A 19,741-nucleotide genomic window follows, 5' to 3' on the forward strand; every position below is an offset into this window, starting at 1 on the left:
ACACTGATATAGCTTATGATATAGCTGCTTAACTTACATTGCCTTATTTAGAAATCATAGTCCTAATCTTGAACACGTCCTTCCTGACACCGTAAACTTAACCAATACTTTTCAAAATAAAAATACTTTTTGTTAATGGAAGACTAGTATTCGCCTTGGCTACACAAATACTGAGGACCATGAAACATGAAATTATGTTGCACGAAAGTTGACCACGAACTCATGACACCACGAATGTGCCCAAAAAAACCCAAACAAATTAGCTTTAAGCCGAGAAATTAATCAACAAAATAAAAAGTGCTTAACCCGAAAGTTTATTGACGAATGAAAGGATTGTGAAGGAGAAAGGATTTTCTGGACATTTTCCATCGTTCAGTGATACACTAAATCACTAACACTACGTTTTGAGATCAGAAATCTTTTCTTCTCGTAAATAACTAACCTAACATGTAACTGCAATCTAGGTTAAAGTAAACGAATCATACCAGAGCGTTGCGACACGCATAAGTCAGGTATCAAAACCACTATGCTGTGTTAACTTCACTAACTCTAAAACCTGTAATAAAGGAAAACAAAAACAAAACACAACACCAACAATTATTATAACCTAACACAGGTCCAAACAGGTCTGTACTCGCCGACCAACCAACTCAATCCTAGTTAGTGTCCTACTTATGTGTTAGGTTAGTTATTCGCGTGAGGAAGAGATCAGATTACAGATTTTGAAACGTCGGGTTTCTGATATTTTGTGTCACTGAACGAGGGCAAATTTCTGGAAAAATTCAGCTTCCTTTACAGAAAGGATAAGTATTGTATCTTCTATACTGATTTTACTCACCAAAAATGGAAAGGTAAACTCTGGATTGTTTATCATGGCTAGCATAATACATTAAAGTTACTATTTAAAAGTGTTCCCGCCTTAACAACCGTTATAATATGCCAAATACTACTTAAATACAGTATAAGTAGTAAATACAGTCTCGCAGGACAGACCTAGCGAGATGCTGTCTTTTAGCCAACTTGTCTAAAGGAATTCTCGAAATTTGTACCGGAAGTGGATCTTTAACTCAGCTACGTATAAAAAAGGGGAAGCTTTCAGTATGATTTTTTTATTCGCCATTCCACATTATAATCGACATAAAGCAATATTCATAATCAATTACATTACATTACAACATATTCAAAGATGCAATATACTATTCTAAGCAGCAACATAAGAACTTACAGTACAAAAAGGTTGAGTCATCATACTCCTTGCCTTACACTAATTATAAGCTGTGTGCAATACTGTTTTAGCTTGCAAACTGCCTACTCTAGTATTGCAGGCGTTACTTACTCTTGTATAGTAAGTGTACCACACAGAATACCATTCTGTTTGTTTATTTATTTTTTGTTTACTTTCGCATAGTTCAAGCATTCTTGTTCACATACATTTAATAATTCACTCATAAGTATACTTCAAATTATCAGGACTCCATTATATTCTATTTATCCGAGAAAAAGCCTACAGATCGATATAAAATGTTATGATTTTTACAATAAATTATATACTAAAGCAAGCATCTCTTTATTTCCTTTGTATTTATTCTAAACATGTTTTGTGTAAATAGAACCATTATCAAAAAAATCACGAATCTAGCAAAATTAAATTTTAGTGATTAATTGGAGAGCGATGGGTGAACAGGCGCCTTTGGTCCCACTCTTGTTTGTGGATTCTAAAGTTTATCAACAGAGTTTATCACCATTTTATTGGATTAGGATTTTTATATTTTAATAATTATTTTGTATTTCTAAAAATTTTTATTGTTGGTAGATGATAAGACTATTGATATGCTATTATTTATTTGTAATTATTTTTTAAAGCCTCAATTACTCTATGCTTAAACAATTATAAACGCTTGCTGGTGTTTGACAACACATATTAGGTATGTTAAAAAAACATCGGTTTTACTTAGTTACCTCCTTCAGAGTCAGTTCACTCGACGGCCTTGGCCATACTCCAGTTGGGGAAAAAACCAGGTATGGAGCACTTCATAAAAGCCAGTAATAAAAAAATACATACATATAAACTTTGTAGCAGTGTTGCATAATCAAAGTGTTCAAGCCCATCTACACCAATAATATTAAATAATTAAAAACTGTATATAAACGGTAACAACATGTAAATTACTCTAAAACTGTACTAAAAATATTTAAAAACTCATGCATAAGCCTATTTACAACGAACCAGCTTTAAAGTCTTCAAACGATTAAGTTTAATGTTCTGATTAGTTACAAAAGTCTAATGTTTATGCACATCGACTAGCTAATTTTCCTTATTTTACATTTTCATTAAGAGTATGAAACTATTGGGATTTAAAATTTCATAGATTTAACCATCCAAATTCGTGAAAGAAAAAACTTTCAATGTTATGAAACATACGCATCAGTGAGAGGTCGTTCATAAGTCCCATAAGTACGATGGATTTGTTTCATTATCAAACGAGAGAACTCGTGGAAAACCGTGATATGACTCACGTGAACTCAACAGATTATTTAGAGACGATCTCTTTTGGGAACATGTGGACACCAATGTAGAGATTTCTGGCAATCTTATAGTTGGACGGACCAAGCCGTACCGTGCTACTATTCATAAAAAATGAGTCTTCAGAAAATGTGGGGAAATATTTTGGGATATTTTTAATAAGTGGAAATAAACAAGACAGTTTCTATAAACACTACAATATTATTCGCTTCCATTTGGAGTCTGATTGTCTGCATTTTTATTTAAAAAATTATAACTCAGAAAGGGGTTAGGTTAAGGCGTTGTAATTTTACGCTTCTAGCATATGCCTTATTAGGCTTTACTGCTTGTACACATACACACGTAAGCTAACTCATAACGTACACTGTAACGTAAACTCATATGAGTGTTTGTGTATGTAACAGATAGCGCCCTTAAATCAGAGGATATATCTTAGTTAATAGAAGTGTTTTATGACTAATTTCTATTCACTTGCATGGTTTCGCAGCGTGAGTGTAGCAGGCGCACAAGGAAATGTCACGATAAGAGGCATACCTGTATGGTTGGTGATTATTTATGCACCAGGTATCCCTTTCTTACGCCTCGCGTTAATTAATAATGCATGCATAATCAAAAGTCAAGCGCTCTACGTTTCTATTTGTCTAGAATTTTACAAATATTGTTTTTTATTGAAATACTGTGAGTCGCTTAAAAAGTCAAAACACACCAATGAATATTAAAGGTGTAGCTATATTAATCTTGTAGCTTAAGAAACTTTTTTTACGTAAACAAAAGACATATAGACCGAAAACGAAGTATTATTAACGTAATTTTTGAACACAAAATACGTTCATTGTTTATATTACTATTTATACTATATTATTATTGTATTAATTCTCAATACCGTTCCGCACGAACCGTGTATAAAACACCTTATTGCATGTAAATACTATAGAAAAATATGTTGAACTCGAACATGAAAAGTATTGGATATTATTAAATCATATTACAAATAACTGATAAACTACTAGTCTATGATAAATTATAATATTTTTATTATTTTAATGGCTGAGCTGTAGCTAACTGAGGAACTGGAAAAATCCATTTCGGCCTCTCTGTCCACATGATATCTCGAAAAAGAACTAAACTATAGACTTGTGAAATTGTGCATGAAGCTTCATTTCTACTTGTGGAACACTGAGTTCGATGATGATGCATGTCACTCCATAAGATTTGGCTGAGCGTTAGCGAATATTTTTATATCAATCATATGAATAACAATGATGATGGCGAAAAATAGCTAAATAAATGTATAAACAAGCTCTGAACAATTATTGGAGATATATATAAAAATAATATCACATATCAAATAATTCGTAAAGTATAAAGAAAATAAACAATCAGTAGAAAGCCAATATAAAACTCGGTGACAATTTTGACTTCAGCACAGCCTTACGTTGTAGTATCCACACTTACCGGAACTTTTATTTGATCACAGGCATAACACTAAATTACTTAACAAAAGTGTAAATGTATCTTGTAGCAAGAAATACCGAGAAAGATTTCATCCGTACAACTTTGAAATTTGCAAAGTAGCTTATTTCTGACAAGAATTAATTCTACGATGTTGCATGTCCAACCATGGAATAGGCTGAGCGTCTTTGATTCCTGTCACTCAGTAGACTGACACAATTTCTCTTTCGTCTCCCGGAAGGATGGAAACATTTATTTTCTGTGTGATTGCCTTCCTGTCCGTAGGATATGTAGAGAATGAAATTGGCTTTATAGATTTGCATGCATGGCGAGGCCCGTTACTGGTCACGTGGCGTGACGTAGTCTTGCCTTGCTTTAAGTAAACACAATGCGGAAACTTGCATCAGTATTTACTGTACAAGTGTGAATTTATGAATGCGCCGCGCCTTATCATTCAGCGTTAGAGCAGGCTGGGTGTAGATCACTCAGCAGCGAGTCTCCAGGCATGATGCACGTACTCAGCGTCGCCTTCTGTTGTCTAGGTCTGCTGGAGCTGTCAGCATGCGGGTTAGTTGGAGGCACACTACATATGTGCCGATGTTTTGTTTTGGTGATATATAATCAAACATTGTTTGTTCATAAAATAACGTTAATTCATAAGCACTCTAATTTCATACAATCTGTGTTCTAAATAGCGTTAAAAATTAAACCAAACAGGGCCAAATAAAAAATGTTTTAGTTTCTAAAATTTGAAGTATTACAAGCAAAATTTATTAAAATCCATAACAATAGAACCAAGTTGGTTACTTATTTTGTAGAGGAAATATGACATGGGAAGAAACTTACATTATTTATTTAAGTGTTATAATTTAGGCTCATCTTACCAATCCAAAATCTTCCATATATCAGCAGTCGATAGGACATTTACAGTTTGTTATTCGCTGTTCAAACATATGTTAAATGTATGAACAGCAAATTTCAAATAGTCTATGACTATCTATAATGTATAATCTATTTCACCGCCATATACATAATTTTAGATTGTTAAGGGAACTCGAAATTTTATGACTGTAAATTACTCAAAAAACCACTAATTATTTAGTTTTTCAGTATTACTTTTTCCCACTTTTATCTCACCCGGTCCAAACAGATTTAGAAGGTAGTCTAATACACAATGGGAAGTATTTCATCCATAGAACTGCTACAGGACCCAACCCATTACCTTCAAGTTATCGAGCCTAAAACGTAATTACTGAAACAACACAGACATATAAAATCCAAATTGTAAACTGAGCGTTATAATCTCAATAATCTATGTAATAATACATAACACCTTATTAAGACTTTAGCTTCTGAAGTTACATCGTACTTTGAATTTTAAATCAATACAGTGATACAAATAATCTTATAGACTTCAAATTTGGCATGTATCCTTGCGAAGCCTTGTTGTGAACCACATAAAATAAATATTATTGCCTTACTGCCTTGCCATAAAAACCAGTTTATAACTAGGGAACGTTTTAGCATTCGTCCACTTCGTAGATGATCTTCAAATATTCGGAAATGAAATTTATGTCTGTCTATATGTCCGTCCACACGTTATTTCGAGTTCGAACTAACTTATAGACAAGTTTGCATGAAGATTCGTTTATTATACGGAACATAATGATGAACCATATCACTCCCTCCATGGGATTTGACTGAGCGTTAGATGGTTGGTACTTGTGGTTAACGATGAGGCAACGACAAAATCAAACAATGAATAAATAGACCGAATACAATAATGTGACATTTTAACATGTTACAGTAAGATATGTCTCCTAAGAAAGCGAGAACATAGACTTGAAAGTTTTCATGCATTCTTAGCGATGCCTGTGGCGTGCGACATGGCATGGCGTACTCATACTTTGTAAAATAAATAGTATTACCTAAATGAGTTGCCACAAAACCGATATACTGTAGAACTAGAGAATACATACAGGACTCGTCCTCTTCGTGGATCATTTCGCTAGGATCTTGTTGGCTTAGCGTGTGCGATCACTCGGGGGCTGGGAAATATTATTTCCGTCAGTCCGTTTAGTCTCGAGATGAAACTGACCTATACACATTGAACATGAAGCTTCCTTTCTAACATTGAGTTAGGTAATGGAGCATGTCACTTACTCCATAGGTACTGAGATCAATCTTATGGCATTTTAAAATATTACGTATTAATACTAAGACTAATGAGATGAATTACAGACAACATTGTCCATGCAACCTCAGTGAAGCATGTTATGCGATATGTAGGGGAATGCTGCTTTATATTCTAAAATCAGCATGAAAGCTGTTACAATATCCGTCTTTGAGATCTAAAAATTGGTATACTCGTTCGGAATGCTGAAATCATTTCAGAATACTAGTTAGATTCCAATGAATATGTGAACCATTACGCTTATAGAAAACATTATAAATAGGTTTATAATATCACAAGCTTTGTAGCTTTGTGATGGTCTCCTCGGTGTTGACGAGATAGGCTTTGTGAAAAAATCAAAACCTTTTTTTAGTTCGAAATGTGAAGTCTATCTTGCACAAAACTGCTCTAATATTAAATTTTTATATTTCTCAGTTAATTTTAATGTACTAATATTGAACAACATTCTTGGGAAATTGATTGTTTTTGATATTGTCGGAATTTGTATGAACACATGACGAAAAACTACCATTTTTAAATACTTCAACTCCTACCCGCCCCAAAGTTACAATTGTACAATTGAGTCAGGTCTGATTTACTTTATGGAATAAAATCAAATTTTAGACGCATAAATTGTAAAAATTAAATTAAACTGTTTTATAAAAAAGCTGAGAAATCGCCTTTCAAGAAAATCTTTTTTATATAGAGCTGAAAAATGTAAAGAAATTACAAAATGCTTGATATATGTATATAATATATATAAATAAAGCATGTATATATTTATTTATATATACAGTTTTATATGTATAAAATACATAACCTAATTATATTCAATATTTTAACTATCATTAACGTAGAAGTCAAATTAACAACGAATTTAGTAAAATTCATAGAAGAATGTTCTATTTATATTTATAGTTAAATAAAACGTTTATTCAAATGCTAGCAGTTACCCGTGGCTTCGCACGCAATTTAAAAAATCGAAGGACGTAGCCTTCTTAACGAATTGCATTTATGATTTAATATGATGGAGCCCTATAATTTTCAAATAGAAGTAGGCAAACATTTGGTACTTAGTATTTCAGTAGCCATAATGCCATAAGATTTCAAAAGTTGTACCATAAACGGATTAGCGCGTGTAGGAGCTTACACATCTGGTTTGAACCAATTACATTTCTGAAACCACAGTTGTGTTTGTGTCCCATAATGCCCCTACAAAGAAAATATACATAAACTGATCTTGGAAACCTACTTCGTTAAAAAAGCCTTTGTAATATACTATAATATAATATAATATGATATTTCCAGTGAGTTTGCCTTGTCCAGATAAAAAAATATCTTCGTAGGACTTTTTACTAACAAATATTATAAAAGTGACTGTTCCCACGGTTTAAATTCACTTTCAGTTCTGGGTGCCACATTTGAATCAACCTTTTTGCCCTGATCAAGAAAGCATATATGTAAAGAATGGTTCGATTTTGTCCATTCCCCTATTTTCATTAAACCCCAGTAAAAATTTCCTACCTACTGTATAGGGAAGCAACCAGTTTCGAATACATTATTTGCAAACATTCACAGATTTGATGATTAGAATGGGTTTTTATAACGGGGGTTTAGTTACTATTTGCAATGCTTTCCAAGGTTTAAATTCGTCATAGGTGCAATCTGCCGCAAATATTAGATAGTAACTTTGATTTTGCAATTGGCATTACAATACCGATCAACCTGTGTATGTAACCTTTGTAACATTTTTAAACGTTTAATTCAAACACATTTGTTTGCTCTTTGTAAATATTATAATTATTTTTCGAAATTCTGAAACGTTGTGGGAAACTCTTCATACAAAAGTTCCTCGGATTTGAAAAAATTACCCAAATTGGTCCAGCCATTGTCGAGATTAGCGCTCAGCAACACATTTAGCGATTCATCTTTATTTATGAGTATTCTGAAGTAAAATCTTTTTTAGCGATAGAATATTTGTTTAAATGATGAAAGTTGTGTAAGCATTGTCATAGACGCCTCCTCCAGTCTCATTAATATGTTACTTCACTTTGAAGATTTCTAAAACAAAGAGAAATGATGAATGTATAAATGAGTACTCACTCCGAGTACTCAGTACTCTTAAAAATAAAATGTCTTTATATAATGCGCACAAAGCATTCGTAAAAATAGTTTCAGCGGACATCGATTTTGGTTTTGATGGTGTTTAGAGATTTATTGTTTTAATTAACTTATTTAATGACTAATAAAAATACAGTGACGAAGCCTGATAATTACGAGTAAAAAAAAGTTTATTCTATCAATTATAAAATTCTGTTTGGTGAAATTTCATAATTGTGGCTTTGATAAAATTCAATGAAGTGGGCAAAATAAATAACCTCATATTTTAGAGACGTGAAATACTCATTTAAGACGTGAAATATGTGTGATAAATCCTCATCCCAAAGGATGAGGTGTACCTGGGGGATTCTGCTTTAGAGTATCATTTATATTATTGATATATTCTGCTGTTCATTTCCTATCAATTCCGATTTCTCCAGGAATATGCTTTTGATATAACTGATAAACTGGTCAGTTGATAAACCAGCTTTAAGTAGCATATCAGCAAGTGCACAGTACCCATCTAAAAATTCTAGTGGTCCAATATTCAAAACAAGAACTCAATGAGGCATAAAACGTCAGAGTGTGGCTCTTCCGGGAGTGCAAGTCGTCAGGAAGGCACAATGATGTGTTTGATAGTGATATCACTTTCTCCCATCGCGTCAGTCAATACGCTACTCAGAGTGTTTTAGGAAGATTTTGTGGTCTGTATAGAAATTTACATTTGGAAAATTTACTGGCGGGCTCCACTTTATGCTGTAATTGATAAGTTGATAAGTACCCTCGGTATTCTATCTTAGAAAGTCTATCTGTAAACCTAATATAATGATTTTCTTGCTTCAGTCCAAGAATTATAGTCCAAGTTGTATACTCTACTATTAGAATAGTAACTGTTAAATCTAATCAGAAATGTTTCTTTCATCTGTGCAAAACGGATCCGCTCCCCTTTAAGTTTTTTTCTGCCATCAAAAAGACTTCAGTTTGTGTCTGATGCATTTTTGTGATTCCATTCTAGCGTCAAGTACGCTACTCGGAGTGTTTTAGGGAGATTTTGCGGTCTGTGTAGAAATCTACGAGTACATTTGGAAAATACACTGGCGGGTTCCACTTTGTGCTGCAATTGATAAGTTGATAAATACCCTCGGTATTCTATCTTAGAAAGTCTATCTGTAAACCTGATATAATGATTTCCTTGCATCAGTCCAAGAATTATAGTCCAAGTTGTATACTCTCCTATTACAATAGTAATTGTTAAATCTAATCAGAAATGTTTCTTTCATCTGTGCAAAACGGATCCGCTCCCCTTTAGATCGTTTTTTTCTGCCATCAAAAAGACTTCAGTTTGTGTCTGATGCATTTTTGTGATTCCATTCTAGCGACGCTCTTTTGTTTCCTAAACATTTAGGATTTGACATCTTGATTGTTTATTTCTGGAAATACCAATATTTTCTTAGTCTCGTTTTGGGGATTTTAAAACTATTGCTGGTGGAATTGATTCAGGTATCATATGACGTATCACTGCCATCAGTGGACAACGTTATCAACGACACATGGGGTTGATAAATAGCCTCTGCACCGACAAAATTCTCATATGGGTGATAAATTGTCAAACAATGTAAAAAAGAACTCAAAGAAAATATATAGTGTAAGAAACTCTTGGGGAAGTCCACCGTCATTCAGATTTTTATTGTGCTGTGAGACCTACCTTGATTCTTTAAAGAATAAACCCTATCATTCATACAGTGTGTTAAAATCGCTCACGCCGTTTAATTTTGGAACATGAATGTCTCGGTGGAAAGACAAATTGCCATGCATTCTTAGCTTATCTACAGTAATATAGTGCCAGTAGGCCTATTTGGCATTCTTTGGTTCTTTGTGTTTCCTTTGGACATGGTGTTACCAAGGGAGTAAGTAGTCAATGGTCATTTTTCAGAGACAGTCAATGTGTTCAGGTTATCTTTTCGTTACTCCCAAAAAACTGTCTTTTCCGTAGAACATATATGTCTCTCAACAGTTCATATCTTCATGTATATAGACCATTATGTTTTATGTAAAGGGGAACACTAACCGCCGTTTTAAATACGAGTTTTAATTCCTACATTATCATAATGTTATGTGCAGGGAAGTCCTTATTTATTTATCACCAATGGCGCAATTTATAAGTGACGTTGGATATCGCAAGATAACCGAATCATGGCTGCTGCTAGGGTGGGTGAATACTAACCTAGCCTGCCCGGTCATTGGTTCGGGAGTCACCTTTAAAATCGGCATTGGTCTCCAAAGTCAGAGTGGGTTTTCAGCCCTTCACTAGGTGAATCCTTTTCCTTTTTTTCATTAGTGGTATAAAAAGAATCAGCCAGTGGTGACGTTAAACGCAGGATAGTTTGTTTATCTAGCACTAAACAAAGGCTAGTCTAAAACTTTATTTCTCTGAGTTTCTCCACATTCATTTATTCCAAACTTTGCACAAATTTTCTTGCAAATAAAAAGCGATGGTGAAACGGGTCTAATATCCTAATTATGATGTAATTAACGATCATAGTAATTTATGTATCATGAAATTCATATCAGTTATGGAAAAATAATAGTTATAACACAAGCAATCATATGTTTACTACGCTTAAATTATTAATATTTAGGATAATAATTTAAGTTAAATTTGTATTCCGCTTCTATTTTGAGGTTCTTATTTCAAAGATATAGTGTAAATCCAGCTCATGTCTACTATAGGGAGGGTAAGCTTTCAGTAGAATAATTTATACTTAGATCTGTCGCTTAAAACAAGCAGTATTGGAACTCGGTCTGGAGCTCCAACAATCGTTGTTGCTCAGAGCTGGATAATCCGAACTGATGCTCCGGACCAGCTTGGTCAGGAGAGGCAGAGTTGTCCTCGGCTTATTGTAACGATAACAATAGAAACTGACAATTAGCGCACTTTGCTGTATTGGTTGGGTTGGTGATAAACCTATACCAATTCTAACCATATTTGAATACTCTTAACAACATATGCATGGTAGGAGTGGAATCTGCAGGATTATCAACAGGAAAACTGGAACTTACCTCACATATGCTAGGTACAAATCGCACGATAACGATCCATGTAACGTTTAAATTGGAAGCAATTTGGAATTCCTATTGGAACAATGAGACAGAATTGAGTGCGCATTTTGAAATGTGTTACCTTGGATTTGTTTGTAGGATACTTTCTAGTCTACGTTGAATTGTAGTTTTCTTCCAATGACCATCGCTTACCTCACTATGATAAGGACACAGAGTATTATCTCTTTGGCAGGTGGAATGGGTTTTATCATTAAGTAACCTTTGCGGTGAGTTCTTCAACTACTTACCTACCTCACAGACGTTAGGTAATTAACGTTTTTTATAGTAGTACAATCCATCCTAGAGCACTATAATACAAGAGAGATCGTTTTTTAACTTAAATATAGCTTACTCCACAGTCACTTAGAAAATGTGTTGTTATATCAGGATATTTGAAGTGACTACTTCTTTTGGCGGGCTATGGATATACGAGTAAGATTTGTACGGGGGAAAAACTTTCGTATCGCGTCACGTAACGTCACATCACGCTTGTTTGCTCTGTATTCGCTAGGGGCAGGACTCATTTTTATTTCTTATCTCTGAAAAATGAGATTGTAGTGAAATTGATACTCACCTAAACAATGGAAGGCAGAAATAATTACTATACTTTATTGTCATTATATTTAAAAAAAAGTAATTATGCGTTTATAATAACGGAAATAAGAAAGAAATATTCCGGAATAAATCGTTGTACTTGTGTTTTTATCGTTTGATATTGTTAATTTTAATTTAACTTATAAAAACTAAATTTATAGTTTGACGTTTCTTCAGCAAAATTTGTATTAAAATCTGTTTTTACTTAATTGATTTTTTAGGTGAATGTTAGATAAGTCCCAATGTAAATGAGTAAAGGTTATAATTATAATGCAGAGGAAAACTAATTTTCTTCCAGGATAAAATTACAGGCTGTATTAGTTAGAAAAGTCTAATGAATTTATTTTTAATCCTTTTATAAATCCCATCAGGACGAAACTAGTTTTAACTGGAAAAGGAATTAATTATTAACTTTGCTGAAGTTCAATTTATAACCCGATGAGCTTTAAATAATGCTATTAAATGATTCAGTAAGTTAATAAATTTTACGTTGGATTCATTCATAAATAAGTTAGTAGTTCTTACATTTATTTAAACTAGTATTTTACCAAATATTTCAGCCTGTGTTTGACTTTATTCACAGATCGTTGTAAAAAGTAGTCACTTCTGTCGGTCAGTCCCGCGACTGCCTTACAAATTTTTATCCAGGAGGCATTAGAAACATGACAAAGAGTAACGAGATAGTTTATGTTGCCGATATATCGTTATCTAGCGATTACCTCAGGAATACCAAGAAATATTTCTCTTTTGATTTGTTGGTTTGAGTGAATATATTGGAATCCAGTGTAGAAATATAAGAAAGGATGGATAATATGTTGAGATGCACCTCAGTTGGATTACATGTGGAATATTTTTCATGTAAAAGAGGTCAATAAGAGTAAAGAGATTGCGACTTGGTTTTTTATTCGAATTCACTTTAAGAACTTGTGTCATTTATACGTGTAACAATGTTGGCTATATAATTTAACTTTCAATAGCCTCAGTAAAGTCTTTTGTAGTACATTAAAGCCTAAAATTAGTCTTAAATTGAGTTACATACAAGCATGTGCTAATAAAAATACGTTTTTAATTACCTTTTAAGAAAAAGGCCGCTATTTTTTAACAGGGTTTATACCCTGTTAAAAAATAGCGGCCTTTTTCTTAAAATAATAATATATTATTAATATATTAATAATAATAATAATAATTGTTGTGTTGTTTTTCTCGTTTTATTAAAACTTTTAAATGAAATATCAGAATTTAATTTTTGAACTTTTGAGCTACCTCCAACCCCTATTTTTTGAAGTAGCTGTAAAAGGTAAAATCCTCCTATCCACCAAAAAGCATGATTTATAAAGATTTTTATGCAAAAAAGTGTTTTTTGAAGAAAACATTCTAATCTGAAGCCAAAAGTTAAGAGAGGGAACACCCTGTATACGTACATACTAACACATAAATTTTACATGTTTAAGATTTATGAACAATCGTATAAACGAGGTACAAAAATATTTTAATTAATGAGGTTGTTATCGTTAACACTCGGTTTCGACTTCTTTGTCGCGCACCTTTTTTGGATCTCTTCAGAATGACATTACTCCAGATTTGCATGAGTCAAGTGAAAAATAGTTCCTCTTTATAGCCACATGGTTCAAAATACAGCAAGCACGACGTTGCTTATTTACTAATCACGTAGCTTTAGCTGCGTCCTCTTCAGTGACCATTTCGTACACACTGGATACGTGTATCAGAAACTGTGACAGCACACCGCTTACATCCTGAGAATGTGACACAGTTATCAAATGTGACGGACTGTGGTAATCACCGTATATTTAGACTGTCTGGTAAAATATATTGATTGTCTTTAAGAAGCTTATAAATTTCTTCGTTTTCTCATTTCCAATCTTTTAGTACTTCGTGCTTTAGTACAGGTGCCATATATGTACATATACCACTGTAAGGACGATAGGTATAAGAAGTCGACCATGCGGATGATGTGTGCTCTGTGGATAAATGGTGATTAACATATATTATTAATAGGTACATTAGTACATTATTAGTAGGTCGTACATTCGCGATCAGCCATCCTCGCGAATGTACCTACGATTTTCAAATAGAGATTGCGTGTTAATGACTAAATCTTAGGTACTCGCCTGTCTAGAAGACCACAATAACGATAGCGGTATAACTTAATGAACATGGTTGTCAAACTCTAATTGAAAGAAGTACGAGGGAGAAAAGGGCTGGTATTAATTCACTTGACCCACCGTGGCAATTTCCGACCTCACATTTTCAAATGCCAGTTCGAAACCTGTAAATGCCCTTACTAGCAGCACTATGATAAATTATCACAACTTCTTTTATAGAAGATCGGAAGAACAAGAATTATTATTTTACTTGGAAACTGGTTTCTTATCAACAGGCTTTGCACAAGTAAAGATGGTGGTGAAAAAAAGAAAACAGAAGAAATGTTGATGTATGGTGATTAAACCAATGGGTGGAATCAGGATTTGAGTATGCGCCTTCTTGAAGTAGTTAGGTGAGTGGTTTGAAGAGTAAGCAATTTTGAAGCGTCTTCTGTTCTATATATTCTTAATCGGGGAAACAATCATTATTGCTACGGAACCGGAAGTAGATTCCATTGGCCGGAAGTTGTTACTTTTTGACCGAAGTAGGTCAAACTTTCAGGCCAACTTTCTTGATCGGGACTACAACTTAAACGCTTCCATGGTGCTGGAAATATCTTAGACAGAAAGTGTATTATTTTGAAACTTTTTGACAGAAGAAGACTTTGGACATATTTATGTCTCCTCGGCCGGTTCAACAACACAAACACTACTTCGGCACTGAAAATACCCTAGACTGAACATACATTACAAAGTACGGAAATAGATGCTTTTTTATTGAAATAGACTTTTCCGAACAACGTATGTACGAGTCTATATTTCCTTGGTCGGGGCAACAACATAAAATCAACTAGGGCACCGGTAATAAACGTAAAGAAGATTGCAAGGGCCGTAGGTAGACTCTTTTTGACTGGAGAAGGCTCCTGAGACCAACTATTTATATATTGTTTTAGTGTGGCGATAAGGCAAACTTTATTTTGGCGTATGAAATATAGTTGATTTTAACCAGAAATGCCTACCCTGAAATAAGTAAGACCCATTGGCAATTTTATGTTTAGTTTTAAAGTACTTAACAAAGAATCCTAAAATATCATAGGGCTCCATCACATCACATTACATTGTAAGAATTTCCCTTCAAATTACAACGATGGACTTTGTATTCCTCCACTCTAGTTAAAAATATTTTAAGTATTTACTTTTGATTCGAGTCCAACTTCATAATATTATGGTTTCTCAAACTCTAAATATTTATTTTTAAAAACCATACAATACAAAACATTGCTACAATCTTGCAATTTTTCAAATAACTTTAAAATAGTAATAAAACTGATCAACTCTGTATTAAGCACTGATTATATTTTCAGAAAAAGCCACATTCTAAAGAGGAGTTACACTGCAGCGTTGCCAGCACTGTTCTTGCCATCGCAGGGAATGGAAACCGATTGGTCTGGAAAGATAGATTGCAGTAAATCGTGCCCAAACCCGTACATGTTCAGGGAATCTTGCTCATTCTATTACGATGACCCTGCGGCTCAAACGATCCAAAGTCTCTTCTCGTCACTCGTTGTAGCAGACTGTGACCTGGCGGACCCCTGCGACTACCCCGCCCACTACAGCCCGAGAGATGGAGAAGAGTTCGACTTTATCGTGGTGGGTGCAGGGACTGCCGGCTGTGTGGTAGCCAACCGTCTGGCAGAGGTCGATGGCTGGAAGGTTTTGCTGATCGAGGCTGGGGGAGACCCGACCAAAACATCGGAGGCGCCGGCCCTGTACGGAAGCCTACAAAGGACAGAAATCGATTGGCAATTCATGACAGAGCCTAGTAATTCATACTGTCTCGGTATGGAAAACCACCAGTGTAGATGGCCAAGAGGCAAGGTGCTGGGTGGCTCTAGCACGATTAATTATATGGTTTATCTCCGAGGAAATCCTCTGGACTATGACGAGTGGGCGGCGATGGGATGTGAAGGGTGGAGCTACTCGGATGTCCTTCCTTATTTCAAAAAATTTGAAAACATGACATCTAAGCAAGTATTGGCATTGCCAGATTTCCACAAGTATCACAGCACAAAGGGGATAGTAACAATAGAGGATTTTGAAACCTATGAAGTAAAACCTCTGAGGAAACTTTTTGAGAGAGGAATGGATGATTTAGGTATCAGACCTAATCCGGATCCAAACGGTAGGAGACAGACTGGATGCACTCCCAAACGAGGATTTTTGAAGGATGGTAGACGGAATAACGCAGCTAAAGCATATTTATCACCTCTAAAAGACAGATATAACCTTAAAGTTTCAAAATATTCCTTGGTAATTCAAGTGCTAATAGAAGAATATACAAAGACTGCATATGGCGTAAAATTCTTAGATAGAAATGACAGGATCATTACAGTTCTTGCAAAGAAGGAAGTCATTCTCTCAGCTGGTGCAATAAAGACTCCTCAACTGTTGATGTTGTCTGGAGTGGGGCCTAGAAAGCATTTAATGGATTTAGGTATTAAGGTAATTCAAGATTTGCCAGTTGGTGAAAATCTTCAAGACCACATATTTTCTACAAATCTGTTGATCACTCTAAACTATTTAAACTATTCCACCACTGAACTACCATCAGAACCCGCCATGTATGACTTTCTCATGGGTTGGCGCAGCGTTTATTCTTCAATAGGAAATCTAAACCTTGGGTGTTATTTTAACACCCTTAATACCCAAAGCAATGTTCCTGATATTGAGTTCAATTTTGTGAATTTTAACAAAAATAGTAATGACTTACTTACGTTGCTGGAAGACTTCAATTACCGGGAGGAGATGATACACAGCTATTTTAAAATTAACTCAAAATCGTTTGTTTTACTTGTACTTGGTAATCTGTTAAAACCATTCAGCAGAGGGAAATTATTGCTTAAAAACAGAAATCCCAAAGAATATCCCATACTGATTGCTGGGTATTTATCGGATCATAGAGATGTAGAAGTATATTTACGAAGTTATGACTATCTTATTGCATTAATGAACACTAAGCCCCTTAGAAGTGTAGGTGCAACACTTCATGAGGTCGATATCCCTGGGTGCAGAATGTATCCGATAGCTTCAAGCCAGTACAGAGAATGTGCTCTGAGACACTCAACGACCACTGTGAACCACGTGTGTGGCACTTGTAGGATGGGCCCACTACAATCTCCGAGGACTGTGGTGGATCCTCGCCTGCGAGTCAAGGGTATCAAGCGACTGCGAGTCATTGACATATCCATCATGCCGACAATTCCCCGAGGAAACACAAATGGACCTGTCAATATGGTTGGGGAGAAGGGAGCAGATCTTGTGAAAGAAACTTGGCTGCTTGGAAACCAAAGCTGAACTTAATAATGTTATACATTGCGCATGTTACATAATAATACTTAATAAAGTTTTCCTCACTAGTTGATTTATTTAATCATACATATAATTTATATAAATTTACATTATTTCTACGCCAACTTCCTCTTTAAAGGGGGGGGGGGGTCGGACGCTCTATCTCTACAATGTTAATTTTCATAATTCTGGTACTCTCAGAAACCAAAACACATAGGCTAATGACATGCTTTTTCTTACAGTAGTTGCTCTTTGTGTATCTTATGAGTGAGATTTCGTGTTAAAAAATATTATCATAAAAACATAAACAGCCTTTAGTCCTCGGCATTTTTACTAACAATCTTTCACCGTAACAAAGAAACCGAAAACTGTAACTAACACCACTGTTACTACTATGTAAACAAACAACTCAAGCAGATAACATATTGTCTGACTAAAAGTAGCAGCTGTGCATACTTCAGGGGGGTTTACCAATAGACAAAGGGAAATACTGATAAAACATTGGAAAATATTAATTTTAATATAACTAATGCGAGAAGAAAATTTCATGTAGCTGATCACAGCTTGAATATTGACTTGACATACTATTATAAAGTTTTTAATAACTCTATAATGATTGACGGAAGTTAATATATTTGGTATCTAACTAAAGCTGAAGACATAAGATACAAAATTAGACAAAAATAAAAATTTGAACAAATATGTTTTTTTCGACCGACCCCCCACATCGAAGATGTTTTAAAACCTTGGTAATTTGCGTAATTTTATAATAGACATGCCGATACGCTTTATTTGTTAGACATGATACAAATTGGCAATAACTCAAATGGCAATTGGATTAAATATCTTATTGGTAAATGTGCCCATATGACAGAATTTTCAAATAAAATATCAAAGGAATATATACATTTTTAGGAATAGAAATTAGCCAAGGAATTACTTATTCTTATAAATAAATTTAGAAAAATCATAAATATGTCAGGAATTAAGACTGATTTGTATTGTATTGTTTATTTCAGGAATTTAAAGAGTTAGCAAAAAAACTAAATCTAGAGTCTATTATACGTGAATGCAGGCGCAAGAAAGTCAATATTGAGAACGTTGTGACTTGTGTACCAGATCAAAACTAGACTCTGATCGTGATATGGTTGTCCATACTTTCTGTCTGCATTGTTTTTGAACACCAAAAGACTCATGCAATTTCTGTCGAAAATTATTATTTCACAGGTCATTTGTTATTTTTGAAATGATCGTTTCAACTTAGGTTGGGTTTACAGATTACATGTGTACAGATTATCATCATGATCTAGTGCCTAGCCCCCTATAATGCCTTCTGTCATTAAATATTTATGGTCTTTGTGTTTCCCTTGATATTTCTGGAATAATCAGACACTCCAATAGTCAATATTTTGTAGTGTTGGGAATATAGGAACTTTAGTTTTAAAGTGATCCTCTGTTTTTCCGTTGTTACACAACATAAAATTCTTCGGACGTGACATATACGCATATCTGATACTACCACCTGAAGTTACGTATTGTCAATGTCAATACGTAGGCGATCAAGACGTGGTCGCCTGTGATTTCTTCCATTGTGTAATGAAGGTATGTCAAGAGGTTTGTTATGTTTTTGGAACCATGTTGTCAGTTTACAATTATAGAATTTGATTATTTTGTGTACAAAACATGATCATGATGTTGTCACCAGTAATTTTCTTCAATGCATTACATGACTCTCGTTGGCCATTTACCTTTCTGGGACCATCTTTTCAGTCCGAATTTTTTAACGTCTGTCTATAACCTACGAAGGTCGTTTTTGCAACCTCCGATCTGACGCCATGACGGCCAAACACGTGGCAGATCCTCGGTATGCGCAGTAGTTGATCGCGCATCTTCCCCGCTTATATTTGCACTGCCTAGTTCAAGTATACTGTTTGCGCTGCGCTGCAGTCAAGTCAACAATGTCGCCTCTGTTGATTCTTCCTCCATATGTTAATTAAGGAGTTTTATTCATTTCCTGCAAGCAGAAGGGAATAGTGCAGCAGAAATACACCGGTGAATTTGTCGTGTTTACGGAGAAAATATTATGAGTGATGTTTATGCACTCAGCAGTGACAAATATTGTAGCTGGGAAGATGCGCAATCGACTACTGCGCACACCGCGGACCTGTCACGTGTCTGGCCGTCATGGCGTCATATCGCGGAGGCTGAAAAACCTTGTATTTTGGCCGATCTAAACGTGTTAATCAGTCATTTCTTTCATTGCACTAGAAGATTTATTGTTCATTGAAATTTCTGGAAAACACATTTTTATATCTGATCTTTAGAATGTCAGCCAGCACCATGGCTTAT

The 19,741-nt window shown here is 34.7% G+C and overlaps 2 protein-coding genes across 3 annotated transcripts in view; both read left to right on the forward strand.

Annotated features, from left to right (window-relative positions):
• The window catches only part of LOC124364840 (zinc finger protein ush), a 394,052-nt gene that overhangs the window by 271,935 nt on the left and 102,376 nt on the right, over positions 1-19,741 (forward strand). The gene's annotated exons all lie outside the window — the stretch shown is intronic.
• On the forward strand, positions 4,438-17,752 carry LOC124364842 (glucose dehydrogenase [FAD, quinone]-like). Its single transcript, XM_046820622.1, has 2 exons — positions 4,438-4,543; positions 15,409-17,752. The coding sequence occupies exons 1-2, from the start codon at positions 4,482-4,484 to the stop codon at positions 17,396-17,398; spliced, it is 2,052 nt and encodes a 683-aa protein (XP_046676578.1). The 5' UTR covers positions 4,438-4,481; the 3' UTR covers positions 17,399-17,752.

Source organism: Homalodisca vitripennis, chromosome 6 (genome assembly GCF_021130785.1).
Source record: "Homalodisca vitripennis isolate AUS2020 chromosome 6, UT_GWSS_2.1, whole genome shotgun sequence".
Lineage (NCBI taxonomy): Eukaryota > Metazoa > Arthropoda > Insecta > Hemiptera > Cicadellidae > Homalodisca > Homalodisca vitripennis.

Coding starts and splice junctions, on each gene's coding strand:
- LOC124364842 (XM_046820622.1), top strand. CDS start 4,482: ATGATGCACGTACTCAGCGTCGCCTTCTGTTGTCTAGGTCTGCTGGAG. Junction 4,544..15,408: donor CTGGAGCTGTCAGCATGCGG/GTTAGTTGGAGG, acceptor TTATATTTTCAG/AAAAAGCCACATTCTAAAGA.